The 24,603-nt window shown below is 43.1% G+C and overlaps 1 protein-coding gene across 1 annotated transcript; it reads right to left on the bottom strand.

Moving 5' to 3' along the window:
* Positions 1 to 732: 732 nt before the first annotated feature.
* Positions 733 to 24,603, bottom strand: LOC139541410 (desmoglein-2.1-like). Its single transcript, XM_071346038.1, has 14 exons — positions 24,454 to 24,603; positions 21,340 to 21,471; positions 19,027 to 19,185; positions 18,752 to 18,893; positions 18,232 to 18,395; positions 17,672 to 17,806; positions 17,151 to 17,336; positions 16,524 to 16,969; positions 16,161 to 16,303; positions 10,012 to 10,233; positions 9,078 to 9,317; positions 6,872 to 7,002; positions 6,399 to 6,716; positions 733 to 5,750 (listed from the first exon to the last, which is right to left on the bottom strand). The coding sequence occupies exons 1-14, from the start codon at positions 24,502 to 24,504 to the stop codon at positions 4,539 to 4,541; spliced, it is 3,681 nt and encodes a 1,226-aa protein (XP_071202139.1). The 5' UTR covers positions 24,505 to 24,603; the 3' UTR covers positions 733 to 4,538.

The following is a 24,603-nucleotide window of genomic DNA, read 5'->3' as shown; positions in this document are numbered from 1 at the left end:
AGGATAAGGTCAGAGATGTGGTGAGGTGGGGGTGATGTGGTCCCAAGGTCTGGTGTGTGTGTGAGGACTCGTGCAGCTGAGTTTTGTACAGCACTGTCCAGTGTTTTGACAGGGAGTCCGTATAGAATGGCGTTGCAGTAGTCCAGGTGTGATAAAACAAAGCCATGTGGTGTGCGTAAACAGAATTTCAGCAGTGAGGTTAGAGAGAGGGTCTGAGTCATTTCTGAGCTGGAAGAGGGCTGTTTTTTGTGTACAATATGTTAATGATCTGACTTGAACTTCACTAGAAATGCCACAGAGAAAATTGGATAAACAGAGATCAAAGAAACCTGAGGGTTCTGTAGAATTAAAAGACGAGATTAAAAAGTGCATAAGAGAAGAAAGTTACATGGAACCCATAATTGTTGAACAAGTGCAAAGAAAACTGTTGATAGATGCGAAGCTACCCACAGCATATTAATTATGTAACTTGAACTTCTACAGAAATGTCACAGAGAAAATGGGGACAAACAGAGATCAAAGAAACCCAACCTGTTTCTCTAGACTGCAGACTTGGAGAGACTCACACTTGGTTTGTGTTTGTGGCAGTATACTGCCTGAGCATGCCCTGTCCTGATAGACCTCATTCCTCAGAGGTGAGCCTTGAGTGTTAAATTGAAACGGCAATTATAAAAAGGTCACGAGAGAGTTCATAGTTCACTTTGGTTAAAAAGGCTAGTCGACGGCATCAGGAATAATAAAAGAGGAGCTTTATTGAAGCTGTAACATTTAAAATAATGTCTCTTTTACAAACCAAAATAGAAACAAAACTTAAGGGCGAGTGTTCCAGAGACGTTTCAGTAGATAAAAGCCTGATTGGACTATGACTCATGTCAAAACTTTAAGGGATAGCGTACTATAATTGTTATTCATATAATAGACTTGCTTCAAAAGTGTTGTATATAATTAATGTATCGGACACTCCTAACTTCAGTCTAAATAATCAAAAGGACTTTGATCTCTAAATACAGTTGAGATGAAACATTGGCTCGATGACATTTGGTTGATGAAATCTGAGATCAGACAGACCACAAAGACAGTGACTGTGCAGGAGGTCAGTAGTTTGTGTCTTCTTGTGCAATACAGCAATAGTTCTTTATCTCAGTCGTCTCCTTTTTGCCAAACATTCTCTGGAACAAACACGACTAAGAAAAACTGTTTTCAGATATACCCAGCGTTTGACAAAATACATACCAGTGCATTTAATAGAAGAGTAACATAAAATAAACTATACAATGTTCCCCTGGTACTTTGAGAATTATTAGATAGTCTTAGACAAGTGGTAATAATTTCCCCCTCTTCCCATTCTTGTTAAAAACAAAATAAACCCTGATTGGACGAATCCATGTTTAGGTAACAGTCTGAGTGCATACACAAACACAACAAGGTATAAAAAAAGTTACATAAAAATATGAGAATATTTGTACACAAAAACACAACCAACATAAAAATACTAAGACCCATCCTCAAGTACTATAACTGATGCAACTACAAGTATAGATTCAATCAAACCTGGATTTAATTAAAATCTTTGGGGCATAGCTATTATACTTTGTTTCAGAATGAGCACCCAACAGTTGAGTGAGAAAAACTGTGTGACAATCTCAGTATTATTACGTTGACAAACTCCGACTTCATGTTAAGAACTTAAGACTGAAAAATGGAAGCACATTCTTCATGCTTCAAGCTTTGAGAACATGCTTGCTGCTTTTAGAAAGTCCAATTAATGACGTATACGTTAAAATCAGATCAAACAAAACCATCAAATAGTTACAATACAAGGCCAGCAGAGACAAAAAAATCATATCTAAACAAACCTGTCTAATCACTGAAATAACAAACATGGATGTGTATGCCAGAGATGGGTGTAGAATATATAGGTTATAGCTCAGCCAATTCTGTTGTATCTCTTTGCCTATTGGCTATAGCTCATCCACTTCTGTCCTATGTGAGGCTTGCTCAGAGCCCTGCTCAGCCGGACTAGCAGGTTCCAGGTATAAGTTGCCAACAAGGTGCAGAATCTCAAACTGACTGGACAAGATGTCAGGGTTGGTATGGAAATGTACAGTCTAACATGCTCTTGGTGTGCATGGACAAGTCCCACGGACTGAAGAGGAGGTGTCTGTGGGTGGAGCCGTTCACATAGAATAACAGCAATCACACGTCTGTGGATGACAAACTCACACTAACAGCCAATAGAAAAACAAAAAAGCTTTAGATTTGTTTCGCCTGTAATGAAGTGCTCAATACTCAATACAGTGCCCCTAATCAAAATCAGGTTGATCCTTGATGCTAATCAACAGAAATTAGGGTTGACCCCTATTATTTGACTGGTCGAATGTTTGGTAGATAGGCTGTTGGTCGACCAAGATTTTTTTTAGTTGAGCAGTAGCAAATATATATATATTTTTATGGCACAGGACATGCCTGTCTTATTCGCGGCCATCTCAGTGAACTAATCCATTGCAGAGGTCGCGGGGATGGCACAGTCCAAGAAGGGGCATGTGGCTTCACGATGTACAGTACTTCCCTCTCCAGAACACGGTCTCTCCCGCCAATTTGTGCACATTCATTGTTTCATAACTTCATAGTGTGAATTGTTGGCATCTGATTCAATTCCCCATTACATATATCACCAGTAGTACATTCAGTTAATTCCTATCATTTCTAATCTACAATGTTTTTTTGGTTACGGTAATGTGTGTTAATGCATTCAGTATAATATAATTCCAGTATTTTACCGTTGTCATTGTAGGAGTGGACACGTTGTTTGCAGAGCTCACAACCTAGGCTACACTTGTGAGAAACAAGTTTTGGTTTATTTCATTCCATTTACGAGTTGTCAATTTCGCCATTGTCTTTTGTTTGGAGTGCTCCTGTCAATGTTGAGTAAGGACGCGCACCTGATTACCCATAGAAGTAGGCCTATAGGCTACCTGGCCTGCAGGCACATGTAGGCATATAAATGTGCCCATTTGGGGATCTGATAGCATTTCTGTTCGGCCTAATGCATCACCACTGTGGAGCATCTCAAAGTAATTTTTTCTTCCCCTCAAACAGCAAGCAAACAAAGTCTGTTTTTACATCCATTGAGAATGACAATAGTTCATCAATGTATTTGAAAAATCTTTCCAGCTCTCTACCTTTCGATAAACACTCAGTGTGAAAGGGAAAAATGTCATGCTCTGATCAAGTGGAAAAGTCATAAAATAGGCCTACCTGATTACTTCTTATCCCTTGCACAAATAGCCTACAGGTGTGTCTCATTGGCTCGCAAAACTCTTGAGGGCCCAGAATATTTTATATAATGTGGCAAGGTTCTTCAGGCCAGACCCAAGTTAATAGTTGATACAATGTTTCAAGTTCGTTGCAGTTTGGGCATGTGTAGCCAATGTGATTTATGGGATATTTATTTTTATCAGGATATTTCCTACCTGCAGGCTGCAATGTTTTTATTTGTTGGCTTTATAGGCTCTTTTTACATAGTTGGCAATTGCAATAGAAGTAACTTTTTAGGTTCGTATCATTTTCATTTAGATATAATTTTGACTAACCACATGACAATGATTTTGAGATACAAAGATGTTATTATAAATGAAAACTGCTAAACAAAAATGTGCATATGAAAATCATAACTGGCACACAGATCGGTAGAAATGGTAAGATAAATTTGCATTCCACATGAAAAAGTTTGCTGACTCCTCGTGTAGCCTATTCCTAGCAAGTTCAGGACAGTAACGTCAGAATCTGCGAAGGCCAGTAGGAGCGGGAGGACGGTCGGGACAGGTAAAAAAATAATAATAAAAAAATTCTGGTTATCTTTATCCCTGGTTCCCTCTTGATCATCAGACAAGCTCAATGCATATATAGTTGATTTGATTAAAACACATAGGTTGTGTCTATACATGAAAAAATACACGTTTTAACCAATCGATTGGTCAAAAGAACAGACAACTTTCGGTCGACCAAGATTGTTTTTAGTAGGGGACAGAAATACACATAATTTACTTAACAGCTAAAAAGAAGAATTACCATTGTCCCCCCAGAAGTTTAGAAAGTCAAATAAAGGTACCATATTGTGTTTGTACACACAAGAGGGAATCAAACAGTTCATTATTTCAGATGGAAGCTGAATCGCACTCACGTGAAAACACACATGTACACACTGTCTGGTAGAACTAAGTTGGGATGCTTTATAGGCCTGGCTAATAGAATTCGCTGTGCAAGCAGACACAAGGTCACAATCTGTAAAATATTCTGAACCTGCACACTTACACTTGCCCACTGCCACATTTTTTAAACAACAATCTAACACTTTCTCATTCTAAACCCCACTATACATCTAAGAGTGATATGCTTTTCAGGGACAAAAAATACCCCCCATCTTGAGCACTGAATTTAAATCAAAACTTCCAAGGTGGTGACATTTCCATCAATAAATAGCTTCAGTGGCATTTAATGTGTCTAGTGTTTATAGTATTATATTATTGGTCGAGACCTTATTTACTGGTGCTCTGGTTGGTCACAACTCTCTTCTCTATCACCGCCTTGCGGGAGGTGGAGGCGGGGCCTATGCTGACCTTGCTGGAGGACCCGTTCAATCCTACAATGCCGCTCTGTGAGCCTGCGCTGGACTCTGCGGCTGAGCTCTGCTCTGTGGTGTAGAGGACTCTGTGTGAGCCAGAGAGGCCGTTCCTCTGCATGGACCCCTGGGAGAACCCTAACACCCCTCCCTGGCCTTTCTGCACCCCACTACCTCCGCTGCTACCCCCCTGTCCCTCCATCACCAGCATGCTCTGTGACCCTGATAAGCCCCCTCGCTGCAGGGAGCTACACTGCTGCAGCCAGGCCTGACCCCCCTGAAGGACCTGACCCCCTTGTACCAACTGCCCCCCCTGAAGAACTTGCCCCCCCTGAAGAACTTGCCCCCCCTGAAAAACTTGCCCCCCCTGCAGCATTTGCCCCCCTTGGAGCATCTGCCCCCCCTGCATCACCGGCCCATCCACAACCATCATACCCTGAGAACCAGACATGTTCCCCATATGGATCAGGCCTCCCTCTCCCCTGCCAAGGGTGCCCTGAGCCTGGGTACCGGTCACCACCCGTTGCCCCTGCAGCACCAGGCCCTGGGCCGAGCCTGACGGAGGCCCGTTGACCATTATCATGCTCTGTGTGTTGGGGACCTGTTGCTCCACTACATAGTGCATCTGCTGCACCACGGGCTGCATCATAGGCTGCATGGTGGTGTAGTACATAGGCTGTTGCTGCAGTAGGAAGGTCTGGCCCTGGCTTCCTCCCACCATGTCCTGCCTCAGAGTAGACAAACGATCTGAACGATCTGACTCCCTCACCACAGCCCTCTCGACGTGTGTCACCTGGGCCGGGGCAGGGGGCGGTGCTGGGGCTGGGACCGGGGCGGCGGAAACCACTCTGGACGCCACATTGGTCGTCACACTGCTGGCTGCTGTTGGCATGGAGATGATGGGTCTGGGTGGCAGAGGGGCAGAGACTTCAGTTTGGATCCTCTCTCCGCGGCACACCTCGGCCAGGGTCTTGAACTTTGGCCCCAGGTCATTGAGGAACTGGAGGTCGTTGTCAGATTCCAGGAGGCTGCAGCATCCCACCGAGCCCACAGGAGAGCCCTGGCCCTCGTAGTCATACACCAACTGACTGTCCTTCTGGATGTGGTTTTCAGCTGCACAATGAGCTTTCTGAAAATACAACACAGACCCACACAGGGTCAATACAGACACATCAATTAACTTCACCGCCTGCCACCATTCATTATACCATACATTCAGTGTATATAGATGGGTTAGCTGACAAGGTCACAGAAATTTTGTGCCCGCTTCAATGGGGCACAAGTCCATGAGTTGTTGTGATTCTGGATGGCCATATAGCTACCAACGATGACAAGAAACTGCCATGAGGGGAATCGTAAGTGACTAGTTTCAGCTAGTTTCTGATACAATGTCTTGTTTTGAGGTGTTTTGACTGATTTCATGTCAATGCTAATATGGCAAAAAATATGCTAGCAAGCTAACCAACAATGGCAATGATGTATTGGACAGACATCAAGTGCTCATTGTGCAAATGTATTTATGTTTTCAATAAACATTTGGAGATTAAATATAGACCCATATTGTCAACAATCTAAGCCAACCCCGTCTGTTTTGCCCCATAATTCCGCATATGTCGGTTTTGTTGCTAAACAACCAACCTGTCTATTCTACCAGTTAAATATACACACAACCTTTCATATATGGACACTGTATTTCTATTTGTGTTCTCTACTCCATGTTGATGCACAATCTACTGACCTGACAGTCAGAGGGTAGATCTATTTTCTGCCTCCTTACCTGAGAGTAGTACTCCTCCAGGTAGTGATCAGGCAGGGCGATGCCTTCATAGGCTCCTCCTCCCTCTCTGCTCTCATACTCAGAATAAAAGCCTCCTCCATTCCCATGTCCGATTATCTCTCCTCCATTCTTATATCCAATATCCATAAGGCCGTCTGATTGGTAGAATCCACCGCCCATCGTGGAGGAGGAGTTCTGGAACTGATCACCACCTATCATTAGCCCCGCCCCTCCGGTCGTTGCTGCAATGGTTCCCGCGTTGATCATTTTGACCCTTCCTGTGTCGACCTGAACTGGTGCATTCAGCAGAGGTACTTCCTGTAAGAGGTCAGGGGTCAGAGGGTTAAATAAATATTGCTGTGACATCTTGGACCATTAACCCCAATGAGAAACATACTACCATAGTGGAATCATTCACACAAAAGATTATCTGTGACCCCGCACGCACACACACCCTTCTTTCCCCTTCTTACCGTGTTCTCCCCCTGTCCCTCAGTGTGGTAGGAAATTAGTTGTGCCTTGGCGTCAAAGGGCATCTCAGTGAAGCCCCCAGGAAGACCTCCGGCACCCCCACACGTACAGAACAACAGCAGGAGAGGGATTACTGTGGAGACAGGACCATGAGAGGGGGGTTAGACAATACATAAGAGTAGCAGCTTCAATTAAAAACCAAGAGCTATGACCTGCCATTACACGGCATAAGCAAGAAAGCAAGAGTAGGGCTGATGCTGACTATACAGTGAGCTCCAAAAGTATTGGGACAGTGATACATTTTTTGTTGTTTTGGCTCTGTACTCCAGCACTATGGATTTGACGGGTGAACCGTTTAGAAATTATAGCACTTTTTGACCATAGCCCACCCGTTTTAGGGGACCAAAAGTATTGGGACAAATTGACTTATGTGTATTAAAGTAGTAAAAAGTTATGTATTTGGTGGACCCATATTCATAGCACGCAATGACTACAACAAGCTTGTGACTCTACACTTGTTGGATGCATTTTCTGTTTGTTTTGGTTGCGTTTCAGATTATTTTGTGCCCAATAGAAATTAATGGTAAATAATGTATCGTGTCATTTTAGAGTAAATTAAACTAGAATATGTTTCTAAACACTTCTCTATTAATGTGGAAGCTACCATGATTACAGATAATCCTGAATTAATTGTGAATAATGATGAGTGAGAAAGCCACAGCGGCATAAATATCATACCCCCCAAAAATGCTAACCTCCCCTGTAATTGTAATGGTGCGAAGTTAGCATGTCTTTGGGGTATGATATTTGTGAGTCTATAACTTTCTAACTCATAATTATTCATGATTCATTCAAGTTGAGCCGTAATCACAGCCTGGTCTCATAGACTAGATGTAATATAGTAAACGTAAATCCACTCACAGTACAAGACTGATGTATTTACAAGTGTGGCAGGAGACCAACTACTTTTTTGTTTATACCGTATGATTTAGTTAAAGGGGCACAGCCATGGGTGGGCCAGGGAGGGCATAGACCTACCCACTTGGGAGCCAGGCCCACCCATTCGGGAGCCAGGGCCCAGCCAATCAGAATGAGTTTTTCCTCACAAAAGGGCTTTATTAAAGACATAAATACTCCTCAGCAACCCCCCTGTGGCATTGTGTTGTGTGACAAAACTGCACATTTTAAGTGGCCTTTTATTTTCCCCAGCACAAGGTGTAATGATCATGCTGTTTAATCAGCTTCTTGATATGCCACATCTGTCAGGTGGATGGATTATCTTGGCAAAGGAAAAATGCTCACAAACAGGGATGAAAACGAATTTGTGCACAAAATTTGAGATAAATAGTTTTTTTGTGCATGTGGAACATTTCTGGGATCTTGTATTTCAGCTTATGAAACATGGGACCAACACTTTACATGTTGCGTTTATATTTTTGATCAGTATATTTCAGGTGTCGACTCAGACTTGCTCTGACATAAATATCAATCAAGTTCAGGCAATGATGTTTGATTAGGCATTCTGTAGGAAATTCAGTCTTAAATGGCGCAATAGATGACTTAGTGATATGGCTCTCTTGTCTCCTCAACTAAAGCTGGGATTGTTTAAAGACAGATCAGTTCAGAGCTGTGTGAGAGAGGAGGGACTATGGGAAGAGTTTAGTGTACCAGCCATAGAGATGGATAGAGGATTCATCATGGATCTGACCCATTTTAGCATGGACATTGCAATTGAGGGCTTCCACCATGCTATTTTAAAGTAGTCAACTGGGTGGGGATTCCTATGGGCTGTAGCTTCAATGGCGCTGCCCATGCTGTCACAGACGCCATAATGGCACAGATATAAAGATGAGTCATCTATCTCTATGGTACCAGAATATTTAAGAGGATCGGCCTGACTGAGCAGGGCTCTAAGCAGAATTACTGATCTACAATACAAATTCCCTTGCATCAGAAATATCTTCTCATTATATGATCAAGATCAGTGAATCTGCGCCTTGCTCAGGCAATCCCCATCCCCTCGATGACTAACTCTAGCTCTAACCATGTCACAATGATGACTTTGATTTTCTCACTATTGCAGACATTGATGAACCCAGTTGGTCAAAAGATTTGTCCTGAAAATATGGAATACATTTCCCTTGTTTCACTGCAAATCCCTGAATGCATTCTGCCTTTTTTCCTTCTAGATGATGACATCATACTCACGCAGTAGCGTCAGCAGACCCAGGAAGAGCAGTCCAATTGCTGCAGGCCCTAGCACTGCCCCGGTTGAGCCCTTAGCTCCTCGTGTCGCGCACGCCTTCCCTTTGTCCGCACACGTGCAGACATCTACCTTTAGCTTCTGCAGGTCAGGACACGCGTGCCCCTGCTGGTCGCGGATCTCCATGGCAACTGCGTAGGAGCCCGGCCACAAATCCTTTTGGGACCTCAGGATGGTCGAGGTGTCTGTAGGGTCAGAGGTTAGACACAAACACAGTCAGACATGAGACAGGTTGTCAGATAGATATACTACATCTGTCTGGGGATTGGGACCACAACATGGACAGTATCACTTTCCTTCCTCATCTCTATGACTAAGGAAATAGGCATGTCTGCCAAATCAAATCAAATTGCATTGGTCACATACACGTGATTAGCAGATGTTATTGCGGGTGTAGCGAAATGCTTGTGCTTCTAGCTCCGACAGTCCAATAATATCTAACAAGTAATATCTAACAAATTACACAACATATACCCAATACACACAAATCTAAGTAGGAATGAATTAAGACTATATACATATGGAAGAGCGATGTCAGAGCGGAACAGACTAAGATACAGTAGAATAGTATAGAAAACATTATATACATGAGATGCGTAATGCCAAATATGTAAACATTAAGTCATTTAGATACCGTAGAATAGTATAGAATACAGTAAAAACATATGAGATGAGTAATGCAAGATATGTAAACGTTATTAAGTCACTAAGATACAGTAGAATAGTATAGAATACAGTATATGTGATGTGATATGCTTGGCTATGCTACCACTCAGTGTAGCTCTTCTTTGTTACTAGACTAAATAACCCTAATGGTTTTATTGTGTGCTATCCTCATCTTATTCCCTCAGTAGGAACTCCATTCTCCAGGCCTCTCACCGTTTAGGTGCTCGACCACCCACACTCCCTCTGTTCCCTCTGGGATGATGGTGAAGGTGAAGGGGGCTCCGTTGGGGAACGCATCTTTGTCCACTGCAGTCACGGTAATAGCATCGGCTGTCATACACATGGTCTGAACGTTACTAGTAAGCGTGGGGCAGTGGTCGTTCATGTCCTCCACCTGGATGGCTACCATACCCGTGGCTGTCTTAGAGGGCATGTCTGAACAGGAAAAGAGTGCAACAATCAATCAATCAGTCAGTCAGTTAATCAATCAACCAAATGTATTTATAAAGACATAGAAAGGAAGTGTACCCATAAGCACTTCAGCCCAGCTTGAACAAACGGAATCATGTGCTCGACTTGTAAATCCCAAAACATTCCTTACCCCAGGACACTTGAACAGGTGACTATCAGGGATAATACAGAAAAAGGAGCACTCTGTTTCTGCATAGATCTGATGGATTTATTAACGAAACAATCAAACAGGCTGACGTTTCGGCGTAGTTCGCCTTCATCAGAGCCTTGAGTAGGAAAAGGTGGCAGGCACTAAGCGAGTGCTAACCATGGCTCAGCCTCCACTTTGAAATTCTGGGGAATTGAGAAAGTTTCTCTCTCCACCAGAGGCAATATCGTGAGGAAATTGCTACCGATAGAGGCATTTCGGACAGACTGCTTAGACGCAGTCGAGCGAAAGGGTCAGCTCTTTATCTTCTTTCGTAAATATGTTTTGTTTTTGTTTATTTCTCTTTCCTTTGTTATTATTCAAGTGGAATGCACTGTATATGTAGGAAGGAATCTAGAAGGCTTATTATACTTGGTTAAATAGCCCATGTCTAGTTGATATTATTGACAGCTCTAAATGACATGTTTGAAAAACATGGCAAGTGTGACACTCCCCTGTGAGGTTAAATAGGTGCCTTCCACCTTTTTCTACTCAAGGCTCTGATGAAGGTGAACTACGCTGAAACGTCAGCCTGTTTGTTTGTTTGTTTGTCCCGTTAATAAATCTATCAGATCTATGCATAAACATACGGCTCCTTTTTCTTTATTTCCCTGGATAGTCACCTGTTTAAGTGTCCTGGGGTAAGGAGTGTTTTTGGATTTAGAAAGCCCTTTTTACCATCTGTAGTTGTCACAAAGGAATAGGGAAGAAGATTGTTAGGGGAGGCAACCCATTTCTGATTTTGACAGTTGTCATAAACATTGTTATTTGTTATGAGTGAAAGCTGGGTACTGTTAAGTGACGGTGCTTTATCCCACTCTGCTGGGTTAAAGAGTACTACAACAACCCTGCTTGTAGGGTGCTACCACAGATAGAACAATGAGACAGATATTTCACCAGATGTAAAGTGAAGAATCCGATTGGCGTTACCACTCACTACCAAATATGGTAGTAGCCCACTTCTCAGAGTAGGTGTTCCCTAATGGAAATACATGCTAGAACGTGCAAATAGGGTCTCGCTAGCTTGTGCTTGACTCTGCCCACCTTCTTCCTTGTTCTGCCCACTGTGATTCATTTGTTCCCATTTGAAATGACAGGCTGGGGTCTATCTTGGTTTCGTTATACAAATCTTTGGTGCTACCCCATGATGTATATAAATCATGGGTGCTACCTCCTGTTGGTGGAAACAGAGTATTACAGTTCATCTGCTTGTGAGGCTGGTCTGCTCCCTCTGCTGGTGTATGTAAAGCAGTACTGCTCCCGTTTGTTCCACAGCCCAGACATACCACAATTATGAATGGTGCGAAACATACCACAAGATAAACCTATTATATAGATGTATTAATCAAATCCTTGACTACAGGAGCCGGATTCACAAAACATTACTTACGAAAAAACGTAAGAAGTTTCTTAAGGCAAAAATAACTAGTGCATAAGATAGTTCGTAAATGCAATTCCTCAAAATGTTCTTAGGAATTCATAGTTTTCTTAGGAACTTCGTAAATATCTTTTCTAGGAACTTACATTTCTAAGAACGTAAATATCATCTTATGTGGCCTTGACATTAGTGACGTGCTTGAAACCAATAAATAAGCCTATGTGACAGGGATGATATGATTTGGTTATTTTGTTGTTTTTCAAACATTGGTCATTATAGCCATCAGCCTAGCTATATCAAAACCAAAAATGGATAACCAAGGAAAGAGCAATAAAAACTTAGCTTGACGTGATGGTGGAGGAAATAGCAGCCAGGAAAGGGTTGCTGTTGGGGAGACTTGATAACTGCGTGGTCAATACAGAGACCAAAAAGAGAGGATGGGTGAGAATGGCCGAGTCTGTCGCCACCGTCGGGGGTATGTCAAGGGACAGTGACGCTGTCCCTTGATAGGAGAGACGGTGGTAGACTGCGCGACCGTTAAGTTAGGTAGCTCCGTTAGCTAGCTAACGCGTAACGACATTATAGCCAACATAGCTAACGACGTTAACGTTAGCCAAGTTCTTCTTTGTAAATTGACAAGATAGCGCTAGCTATTTAATGTTATGGGTGTAAGATGGCATCTGTTGGTAAATATTAATTACTGCAACTTCAGTGTTTTTACCGGTGTGCTTGAGATACCCGGATGTATTGCCATGTACTGAACAGTCTACTGAACAAGACTGGTTACTCGCATCAATGCCTCTGTCTCGTCATTTAACATCCAAACATGGCGTCAGAGAGTCGGATAACACCATGATCTCCGCAAATTAGAGTGAACTGTTCTGGTTTACAAAAAAATGCTTCCTTGAGTAAAATGTTGCCGGAATTAACCTTAGCTAGAGTGAGTTTGCTAGTTAGCAGTTAGCTTAAGAGTTGTGTAGCACCGGTTAGACATGGCAGTGAATATTCCCCCTCCCGCTGTTGTGAAGCTCAGCGGAGATTGGAGCACGAACTGGGATACGTTTAGAGGTGAATGGGAGGACTATGTGTAACGGATGTGAAATGGCTAGCTAGTTAGCGGGTATGCGCTAATAGCGTTTCAATCGTTTACGTCACTTGCTCTGAGACTTGAAGTAGGGTTTCCCCTTGCTCTGCAAGGGCCGCGGCTTTTGTGGAGCGATGGGTAACGACGCTTCGTGGGTGTCAGTTGTTGATGTGTGCAGAGGGTCCCTGGTTCGCGCCCGTGTCGGGGCGAGGGGACGGTTTAAAGTTATACTGTTACATTGATGCTGTTGACCCGGATCACTGGTTGCTGCGGAAAAGGAGGAGGTCGAAAGGGCGGTGAGTGTAACGGATGTGAAATGGCTAGCGGGTAAGCGCTAATAGCGTTTCAATCGTTTACATCACTTGCTCTGAGACTTGAAGTAGGGTTTCCCCTTGCTCTGCAAGGGCCGCGGCTTTTGTGGAGCGATGGGTAACGACGCTTCGTGGGTGACTGTTGTTGATGTGTGCAGAGGGTCCCTGGTTCGCGCCCGAGGTCGGGGCGAGGGGACGTACTAAAGTTATACTGTTACATATGCACTAGCCACGTGACTTCTGGAAAAGGACGATGATGTAGTGGCTGCCACTTTGAGGACTATAATAGGAACTGAATGCCGACACGTATACAAACACAACCTGAACCTAACAGCAGCTCAGCAAGGTAACGCAACAGCTATAGCCAGCAAAGAACGTTATCTACGAGCGTTATGTTTTCGGTTGTTGCAAAGAGGGGGACGGGGAGTCCATTGACAGCTTTGTCACCAGCCTAAGGGAAAAGGCAGCTACATGTGAATATGGTGCTTTAAGAGATGAACTGATCAGAGATCAGATCGTGCTTGGTATAGCTTATGAGGGCACGCGCAGACATTTGCTGAGAGAACGTGACCTGACGCTGGTCTTGGCAGTGGAGAAATGCCGTGCAGCAGAGCTTACTGATATACGGATAAGGTCCATGGAGCTAGAAAGGCAACATATGGACAATGTCAATGCTACATTCAGGCAGCTAGTAAAGAAATTCCCCTTTGCCACAGCTAATGCTAATACTACAACCAACTCTGCAGTAGACAACCCCAAAACGTGCAGATATTGTGGCATTTCTCATGGACGGGGTAAAGAACACTGCCCAGCCTATGGGAAAATATGCAAATCCTGTGGTACAGCTAATTACTTCACAAGGGGGTCTGCATGAAAAGCAACAGAAAGGAGGGTAAAGTGAACTCCATTGAAACAAACACAGATGAAGGGAACAACAGCACAGAGGATGTATATGCTAGCGAGTGCATAGGGGCAGTGAGGGCAAAAGGAAAAAATTGGTTTGTCACTCTACTACTTAATAATAAACCACAGCAATGCCAGCTAGATTTGGGAGCCACATGTTAAGTTATGAGCCTTAAAGACAAAAGGAGGCTCGCGCCCAGAGACAAACTCACACAGAGTAGTACCAAGCTGAAACTGTATTCAGGCCAGTTCATGAACTCTTTAGGCCTGTTTGTGACGTAGTGTGTTTTACGTGGCCAGAAACACACCCTTGAGTTTGAAATAGTTGAGGCTAGTCAACAGCCATTACTGTCAGGGTCCACATGCGAGCGCCTTGGGCTTATTAACTTCACCATCCCAGCTGATCTTAACATTATAGACAAAGTCCAGGCTGGGCCTGGAGACACTCCTAAGCAAATACCATGATGTCTTCAACTCACTGGTTGAGTCAGTTCCCGGTGAAGTCCACTTTGAGTTGGACGCAGTAATCCAGCCTGTCCAGTGTGCACCCGGCAGTGTACCAGTGTCCATGAAAGCAGCTACGAATGCTCAGCTTGACAAATACGAAGCAGATGGCCACATCACATCTGTCACTGAGCCTAAAGACTGGATAAGTAATATGGTTATCATCAAGAAACCAGACAAGCTACGGATATGCAATGATCCTAAACACCTCAACCGGGCTCTGCGACGTTCACATTACATTATGCCCACGTTGGAGGATGCTCTTTACAAGCTACCGCAGGCCAGAGTCTTCACGCTCGTGGATGCCAGAGATGCCTTCCTGCAGTGCAAGCTCGACGAGCCCAGCAGCTACATGACCACCTTTTGGACACCCTGGGGCAGGAAGTGGTGGTTGAACCTCCCGTTTGGGGTCTCCGTGGCAGCAGAGGTGTATCAGCGGAAACAGCACGAGCTGTTGATGGGACTCAGTGGCGTGGAACCCATAGCAGATGACATCCTCGTAGTGGGCTGTGGGGACAGTGATGAGGAGGCAGAACGTGACCATGACGCCAAGCTGCTGGCCCTGATGGACAGATGCAGACAGGTCAAGCTAAGGCTAAGCATAAAAAAGCTTTAGTTTAAAGTGCCAGAGGTCCGCTTTCATGGGCACATCTTGTCCTCCACCGGATTGAAGGCGGATCCTGAGAAAGTGAAGGCTGTCTTGGAAATGCTCCATCTGACGTGAAGGCAGTGCTGCGCTTCGTCGGATTCGTGACCTACCTGGCCAAGTTCCTAACGCGGCTCTCTGAGGTGTGTGAGCCACTTACGAGGCTCATGGACAAGGACACCATCTGGCATTGGCTCCCAAAACACGACACAGCGGCGTTTGTTTTGTTAGTGGTTTGTTTTGTTAGTGAATTGACAGCTCCTGTCCTATTTTATTAAAGGGAAGATGTTATAGGTGTAAGATGGACAGCAAGGACAGCAATGGAGTTTACAAGAGCACAAACAGATCTAGGAACAGGCTACATCCGGTCAGCCTTGATGTATGGATTACGGAGTATGAGCAGAATACAAGGCTATAAGGAGACAGGAGTGTACTCTTCTCTCTTCTCAGTGCTTAGCAGAGCCACATAACATGGATAGTGTTACAAGTTAGGATTCAGGCTCAGGGGTTATATAGACTGATGTTATATAATCTTGTGCTGTGTAGAATAGATTGTAATAAGAGATCATGTCATTTCATTCATAAATGCTACAGAAGGCTATAGACTAACTAGTTCAACTTGAGTTATTCATGTTATGTAACATATGTCCAATACAAAGGTAGCAGATGTGATGCGGTAGCCCTCTGTGCAGCTTCAAAAACAGTGTCACCCTCAGGCAAAGATGGAATTTCATATTGCGCTAACTGTTAAGATTTTGGTTTCTCCCATGGGAGACCCAGGTTCAGATCCTTCCCTTGGCACATTGACATTCAATATACTGTAGAGTGTTGTGTGTCAAGGCTAAGAAGCTAACTACCAAGATGCTGAACTAGCTTACCTTGGGTCATGCAGAGAACTTTGGCGTAGTATGTCCCGTTGACCAGGAACTTGGACTCTCTGTCAGGCATCTTATTGAGTTTAATATCCCCAGTTAACTCATCAATGGTCAGCCAGTTGTCTGGGTCAGAGCCCTTAGCATACCTACATAAGGAAAAACAGGGATAGTGGAAAATGTTTTGGTATATGAACTTATGCATATCGGATGGGTGTTGTGTATTTGAGCTCAACAGATCAGACAAGGTATTGCCAAATGTGTGCTGTGTAAGTGTGTGTGTGTGTGTGTGTGTGTGTGTGTGTGTGTGTGTGTGTGTGTGTGTGTGTGTGTGTGTGTGTGTGTGTGTGTGTGTGAGCCACTACAGACCTGACATTCTGTGCAGGCATTAGTGTGTCTCCGTCGATGGCATGGTAGGAGCCGATCACCTTGTTGATCTTGAAGTCTCCTCCCTCTGAGATGGGGATAGCCTTGACCTTGGGGTCAAACCGTGGCCCCTCTGGCTGGTTCTTCACGGCGATCTTTACTGGGTAGGTCTTCATAGGTTTCCCTGTAGAACCTCCACCACCAAACCACGAGCCTCCACCTCCTCCTCCTCCTCCTCCTCCTCCACTGCCTCCTCCTCCACTGCCTCCCCCTCCACTACTTCCTCCACTACCTCCTCCTCCACTACCACCTCCTCCTGCCCCACTTCCTGTCCCACTTCCTCCTCCTCCTCCTCCTCCTCCTCCTCCTCCTTCACCATTATAGGGTGGAGCCTGGTTAGCTACGGCTATTCCCAGCTCAAGGTGTTTGACGTCTTCATAGTCTACAGACTAATGGATGGAAGAAACAAAAAGGCACATGTAAACAAATGGATCATTTCAGCAGAAAAAGAAAGGAGAAAATGTGTGTAAGTGTGTGAATGCATCTGCGTGTATGTGTGTGTGTGTGTGTGTGTGTGTATACAGTATATCTGTGAAGGTATGACTGTGCAGTGTGATACTCACGCCGTACCTTCTTGAGCATCAGAACTCCCTCGTTGGTCTTGGGGTCTGTCTCAATACTGAAGTAGCCAGCCTCGTTGCCCTTGACGATTTCAAACTGAGACACCCAGTTAGGAGTGTTCTCCATGTCCATGTCCTCCGCTTTGAACCTCATCACCTCCACGTTCTCTGTGTTCTCCTCAATACTGCCCTCATACTGCAGAACCACACAAAGAGTATCAGACACTACATCAGCCTCTAGTGTCCTAATACTATACAGAGGGGGAGTAATATTAACCTGGTCCCAGATCTGTGTATGTGCTAGTCAACACCTCTGACTAGCATAACTAGTTAACATTGTCTTCCGACAGATGGCGCCATTCCAAAGCAATGCATTGCCATGAACAGTGGATATGGAGTCATCATCTGACGTGAGACAATGAAACAATTATATTATACAGATCTAGGATCAGGCTGGAGTATGCTGTTGGGAGTGTTTCCTAAAGCACATACAGATCTGGGATCAGGCTGATGGAGTAATGTACTAATTACCTCATCTTTCTCCAGAGTGGGAGGGTTGTCGTTCACATCCTTGATGTTGACTCTAAAGGTTCCGGTGCCGGTGTTGCCCTCTGGTCTACCGTTCAGATCTGTACCTTTCACTGTCAGCATGTACCAGTCCTGCACCTAGAAAACAAAAGAGATTAAAATATATATATAAAAACTGAGTGTCTAATAACAATCTGTCTACTAAAAACAGTGTGCATGCGGCCGGGAAGTTCTTGTCCCATCGCGCTCTAGCGACTCCTGCGGCAGGCCGGGCGCATGTATGCTGACACGGTCGCCAAGGGTGCGGTGTTTCCTCTGACACATTAGTGCGGCTGGCTTCCGGGTTAAGCGAGCAGTGTGTCAAGAAGCAGTGCGGCTTGGCGTGGTTATGTTTTGGAGGACGCACGGCTCTCGACCTTCGCCTCTCCCTAGTCCGTACGGGAGTTGCAGTGAAGGGACAAGACTGTAACTACCAATTGGATATCCCGAAAAAGGGGTAAAAATAAAGACAAAATAAATAGAAAGAAAAAATAAATAAAGATGGGTGACTATGCTGTATGTACCTCTCTGTTCAGTGTGGACTGTTTTACTCTCAGTTCTCCTTCATTGGTGATGTAGAACATGCTCTCTCCTGGAGGCTCCTGTTTAATTATGGTGTAGGCAATCTTAGAGTTCTCATTCCCTGGTTCGTCAGCGTCTGTCGCAACCAACTGCATGATGGACGTGTCTACAGAAACAGAAAAAAACTGTCATCAACACTAATATCTCTATTAATGTTCATCAAATAACATTGCCCCAGGACATTTAAAAAACATTCATGGGATGTTGTCATGCTATCATTAACTTGGCAACCCAGAATGAAAATCTTGCACCAGCTACTCGATTATTAGTTACGTTGTCTGTCCATGAGAGATTATGCTGTCATTAGCTGGAAAACACATTGGGATTGCATTGGCACATTCCCATTTTCTAGGGGAAGTTGTAAACATTTTACATTTTACATTTGAATCATTTAGCAGACACTCTTAAACAGAGCAACCCACTTTTCTAGGGGAAGTTCTTGATTTATTGCCAAACACTTGCCTTTTGAGCTGAGCTCGTACACCTCTCCTGGGTTAATGTCACCGAAAATAGGAGGGTTATCATTTTGATCCACAACTTGGATCCTCAAATCAATGTTCTTTTCTGCTTGACTGCCATCAGTGAACTTAGCGGTACCTGACAACTGAAGAGAAAAAACCATCATCATCTATCTATCTATCTATAAATAAACCAAAGGACATCATACATTGCGACAGTACTAATACACCTGTGCTATATCTTCAGTCATTTGGCTCTGCTGTAGGTGGGATACTCACATTGTACATGGCGATAGTCTCCCGGTCCAGGATACCAGTGATGCGTACAAAGCCGGTGTCAAGGTTCACTATGAACAGGTTGAAGGGGTATGCATTAGCTCCCACCCCAGTTAGAGAGTACTGCACATTACCAGTCCCATCGTCTGAATCTGACCGGATCTGAAACACAGACACACAGATAGACAGAGAGTGAGTCGACACAAACACAAAATACAACAAACATGACAGCAATATTAACATTGCTAGAGACGAGAGACACGTATTTAGAGAGTTGGACCAATGTGGTTTCTGCATTATAGTGCATTTACAGTACCAGTCAAACGTTTGGACACACCTACTCATTCAAGGGTTTTTCTTTATTTTTACTATTTTCTACATTGTAGAATAATAGTGAAGACATCAAAACTATGAAATAACATATGGAATCATGTAGTAACCAAAAAAGTGTTAAACAAATCAAAATAAATTTTATATAAGTAGCCACCCTTTGCCTTGATGACAGCTTTGCACAATCTTGGCATTTTCTCAACCAGCTTCACCTGGAATGCTTTTCCAATAGTCTTTAAGGAGTTCCCACATATGCTGAGCACTTCTTGCTTTTCCATCACTTTGCGGTCCAACTCATACCAAACCATCTCAGTTGGGTAGAAGTCCGGTGATTGTGGAGGCAAGGTCCTCTGTTGCAGCATTCCATCACTCTTCTTCTTGGTCAAATATCCCTTACACAGCCTGGAGGTGTGTTGGGTCATTGTCCAGCAGAGGACCAGCACACCTCCTCCTCCATGCTTCATGGTGGGAACCACACATGCGGAGATCATCCGTTCATCTACTCTGCGTCTCACAAAGACACGGTGGTAGGAACCAAAAATCTAAAATTTGGACTCATCAGACCAAAGGACAGATTTCCACCGGTCTAATGTCCATTGCTCGTGTTTCTCGGCCCAAGCAAGTCTCTTCTTATTGGTGCCGTTTTGTAGTTGTTTCTTAGCAGCAATTCGACCATGAAGGCCTGATTCACGCAGTCTCCTCTGAACAGTTGATGTTGCGATATGTCTGTTACTTGAACTTTGAAGCATTTATTTGGGCTGCAATTTCCAATTTCTGAGTCTGGTTACTCTAATGAACTTATCCTCTCCAGAGGTTACTCTGTGCCTTTCTTTCCTGTGGCGATCCTCATGAGAGCCAGTTTCATCATAGTGCTTGATGGTTTTTCCGACTGCACTTAAAGAAACTTTCAAAGTTCTTGACATTTTCCAGAATGACTGACCTTCATGTCATAAAGTAATGATGGACTGTTGTTTCTCTTTGCTTATTTGAGCTGTTCTTGCCATAATATGGACTTGGTCTTTTACCAAGTTGGGCTATCTTCTGTATACCACCCCTACCTTGTGACAACACAACTGATTGGCTCAAACCGATTAAGAAGGAAAGAAATTCCACAAATTAACTTTTAACAAGGCACACCTGTTAATTGAAATGCATTCCAGGTGACTACCTCATGAAGCTGGTTGAGAGAATGCCAAGAGTGTGCAAAGCTGTCATCAAGGCAAAGGGTGGCTACTTTGAAGAATCTATAATATTAAATACATTTAGATTTGTTTAACACTTTTTTGGTTACTACATGATTCCATATGTGTTATTTCATAGTGTTGATGTCTTCACTATTATTCTACAATGTAGAAAATTCCTTGAATAAGTCGTTTTTTTATTTAACCAGGTAAGTTGACTGAGAACACATTCTCATTTACAGCAATGACCAGGGGAATAGTTACAGGAGAGAGGGGATGAATGAGCCAATTGTAAGCTGGGGATGATTAGGTGGCCATGATGGTATTATGGGCCAGAATGGGAATTTAGCCAAGACACCAGGGTTAACACACCTACTCTTATGATAAGTGCCATGGGATCTTTAGTGACCACAGAAGGTCAGGACACCCGTTTAACGTCCCATCCGCAAGACAGCATCCCTACACAGGGCAATGTCCCCAATCACTGCCCTGGGAATTGGGACATTTTTTTTTCCAACACCACTTCCAGTAGCATCTGGTCTCCCATCTAGGGACTGACTAGGACCAACCATGCTTATCTTCAGGAGCAAGCCAGCAGTGGTATGCAGGGTGCTATGCTGCTAGGTGTGTTCAAACTTTTGACTGGTACTATACCATGTTAGCCCGCCATTAACATTACGTCAGGAAAATCTAAACAATGCTATGTAACTGAATAGAACAATATTCTAAATTCTAAAAGTTGGCTTAACTCTCTAAATATATGGCTCTGCTAGCGACCAATTGCACCTCCGCCATGTGGCATTACCTTGGCAATAAACTCTTTCTTGGTGTAGTCTACATTTTCATCTAGTTTCTGGGGAGGGATGATCCATTCCCTCCTGTGTCTCCTTAGCCCAGTGGAATGACGTGTCTCCACCACAGTCACAGACACTAAAACCTGCTTTCACAAAACAAAATACATCAATGGTTACTTTCATGGATAACAGTGACATAGCATTAGCAGAAACCCCAATCATCTCACCCACCCCATCCACTATCAATGTGTCCGGAACATATTAACTGATTGCTCCTCCTTCTCAAGTTCTCATAATTCAGTCAGGTCTTCCAAATGGTAAAGACCTGGCAGAATTATACTTTATGGTGAGTGATTGTGCTCACCCCATGTTTTTCAGAGGTGGAGAGAGAGAAAAAAAGATAAAGAGAGAGAGTTTTACTTGTATTATGTTTCTCTAGATCAGTGTATCTCAATTTCCAGTCCATGGACTGGGACAGGTGCCTGGCATATTTTTTTTAACCTGGCAGTCAACAATTTTATCTCCCATTTTAGTTTGGGGTCCTGGTATAGGAAGAGCCATTGTTGTATGTCCCTCTCCTGTAGTGAGTTACTCTTTGATCTGTCATTCAAACACTCAGGTTCCATGAGTTTACTGTGACTTGTAATGAACCTAAACCAGAACTTAAACCTGTTATGATACAGTGTACATCCTAAACCAACAAGTACTGAGGCATAACTGTGAAAGCAGTGAGACCGTGCCAAGCCTACTGCAGACCCACCCAGACAACCACTCCTAAGTAAAGAATAGTTATTATAGCTCGCAAGGAGGAGTATGAACCTGTATGTAATAGTGGGTGGGCACGTGAGAACAAAAGATGAATCAGGACTGGCAAAAAACACATGCCAAATGGCATCCTATTCCCTATATAGTGCACTACTTTTGACCAGAGCCCTACGTGAGTTCTATAGGTCCTGGCCAAAAGTAGTGCACTAAATAGGGAATAGGGTGCGATTTGGGATGCATAAACATGTTTGACAAATAGCCCTGTGGATGGAATGACCAGCAAGCTTTGACAGCCAGGTCATCGTCAACATGAAACTGTTGTCACTAGTTACCACAGCCATAAAGTCATAATTATGGCTAAACCCTGCGTATTTCTACAATTGATCTTCTTAAAATCTGATTTAAAACTTAACCATAACCCTAATATTAACCACAGAATAAATGGTTGTTTTCATGAATTTTTACAATATAGGCAGGCCTAGCACATTTTGACTTTGTGCTTGTGGTAATTAGTAACAACCACATGACGTCAAATTCATGCCTTTTAAAGAACAGTTGAGTGAATGCTGTAGAAATACTATTTTCTATTAATCTACAAGGTTAGGCTAGTTCCGCTATATCTCTCAGCTGTGATCCGCAGCCATGACCCACTGGGCACACACTGGTTGAATCAACATCGTTTCCACGTCATTTCAATGAAATTACGTTGAACCATAGTGGAAAAGACGTTTAATTGACGTTTGATCTGTCACAAGTTCTTGGGTTGGGGGATGTGGTTTGCATGGAAACATGGGTGGAGAGGATCTTTTGAGAATGATATATATATATATATTAAGTAATGGTTCTGCAAGGTTGCAACTAGTTACCACAGCCACAAAGTCATAAACCCCTACTTATTTCTACAATTTATTTCTTAAAATTTTATTTTAAACCTAACCTTAACCCTAACCTTAACCACACTGCTAACCTTATGCCAAACCATAACCTTAAATTCAGACCAAAAAGCATTTATTTGTTTTCAGTTATTCTTATGATAGGCCCATAGCCAATTTTGGTGGAAACCGTTCTGTGGATGCCATTTTCAAAATGTATTGTAGGAGGCCTTATTCATATTTCAAAACCTCTTTCAAGCAGTGCTCTCAAAATGAAAGGGATTCTTTCTCACTGTCATGAGTGAGAGCAATGTTACCATGACACCTGTATATATGCAAATAACAAAACACTAAACTTCGGACATTTTCTCCTTTTTATGGTGGTTCTGGCTCGACCAGAGGGTTATAACTGAGTAGCATGTCAGTCCTACGTGAGGTTATGGGCTCTTGATTGACTGGGTTATATGCCTAACCACCTGAAATGTGTGGCCTAAAGATTATAAGCCTACTGTCAATATTCGTTAGAAAAGTGACACATATTTATTTTGTAACCTCAGTAAAATAATAATTGTATAGACCTACAGAAAGAATAGGTGCGCTTGTGGACCGTCATAATCCCTTTGATAGCCAATGAGTTGTGCGCACTTGTCTCGCGCATATTTGACCAGTAGGCAGTCACCTTTATAAAATTTATAAAAGTGTTTATTACACAACTCCTTTTTGTATTTTTAATAACGGCCCACTCTGGGAGCGAGATGAGACTTTATGACTTATAAACTGAAAATGCAAGGAATATAAATGTATTTAACAACTAGCTAGGCTACCAGTAGCCTACTACAGTCAAACATTTCCGTACAGTTTTGAGTGTCAGAACGCCCATATCTGAACGACCAAAAAACGAATACCAACAAGAAAAGTGTAAAATTGACAATGTTGGCTAGTAATTAAATTACATTTTGCAGTATTAGTGTTAGATTAACTAAATTCAAATATTGGTAGTGTTTTCAGTAGGTCTAGTTAATTACTTTTTGGCATGTACCGTGTAATTTAGCTAACTACTGAAACTAACTAACGTTACACACTATTTGTTTTGCAAAGAATAAAATAACATATCGGTGAATTTATTTTTCGCCATCAGACCTGCCTGTAGCCTAATTCTCACTTGAAACATCGTTTTTGTGTTTAATATGATAAATTGCAGATTATGTTAACATCTAAATAGGGATCTGTTCATGCAATTTGTATTATATGACATTTCAAATTTAGATATGATAATTTTTCACATCGTGAATCTCGTGAACTAGGCTACTTTTTCAAAGTAACGTTAGACTATTTTTCTTAAGGGTAGCTTTAGTTTAGCTTAAACTTCTTCCATTGTGACGTAATTGGTAGCGGGTAAACCATATTTTCCAAGTAATTTAGCTTCACCAACACAGAAAAATGTATAATCCAAAAACAACGCCGGCAACGTCAAATAAGATAACTCACCGTGAATGTAAATAGCAAAAGAGCAGCGGCGGGCAAAGAAACCCGATTCATGACCGGAAGAATGTCCCAAAATCCAAACACCTGAGCTAGAATCCGAGCTATATCCACAAGCGAGTCCTCGACGTTATAATAGTGGACGTGGGTGAGAGA

This window comes from Salvelinus alpinus, chromosome 16 (assembly GCF_045679555.1).
Source record: "Salvelinus alpinus chromosome 16, SLU_Salpinus.1, whole genome shotgun sequence".
NCBI lineage: Eukaryota > Metazoa > Chordata > Actinopteri > Salmoniformes > Salmonidae > Salvelinus > Salvelinus alpinus.
This window is presented reverse-complemented; position numbering and strand designations above follow the sequence as displayed.

What these genes read in the sequence shown, in the direction of transcription:
- LOC139541410 (XM_071346038.1), bottom strand. Translation starts at nt 24,504, where the DNA reads ATGAATCGGGTTTCTTTGCCCGCCGCTGCTCTTTTGCTATTTACATTC. An exon ending in AGTCCACACTGAACAGAGAG is followed by an intron (nt 17,807 to 18,231) that starts GTACATACAGCA and finishes TTTGTTTTCTAG; the next exon opens with GTGCAGGACTGGTACATGCT. An exon ending in TGGAGGAGTACTACTCTCAG is followed by an intron (nt 5,751 to 6,398) that starts GTAAGGAGGCAG and finishes TTGTATTTTCAG; the next exon opens with AAAGCTCATTGTGCAGCTGA.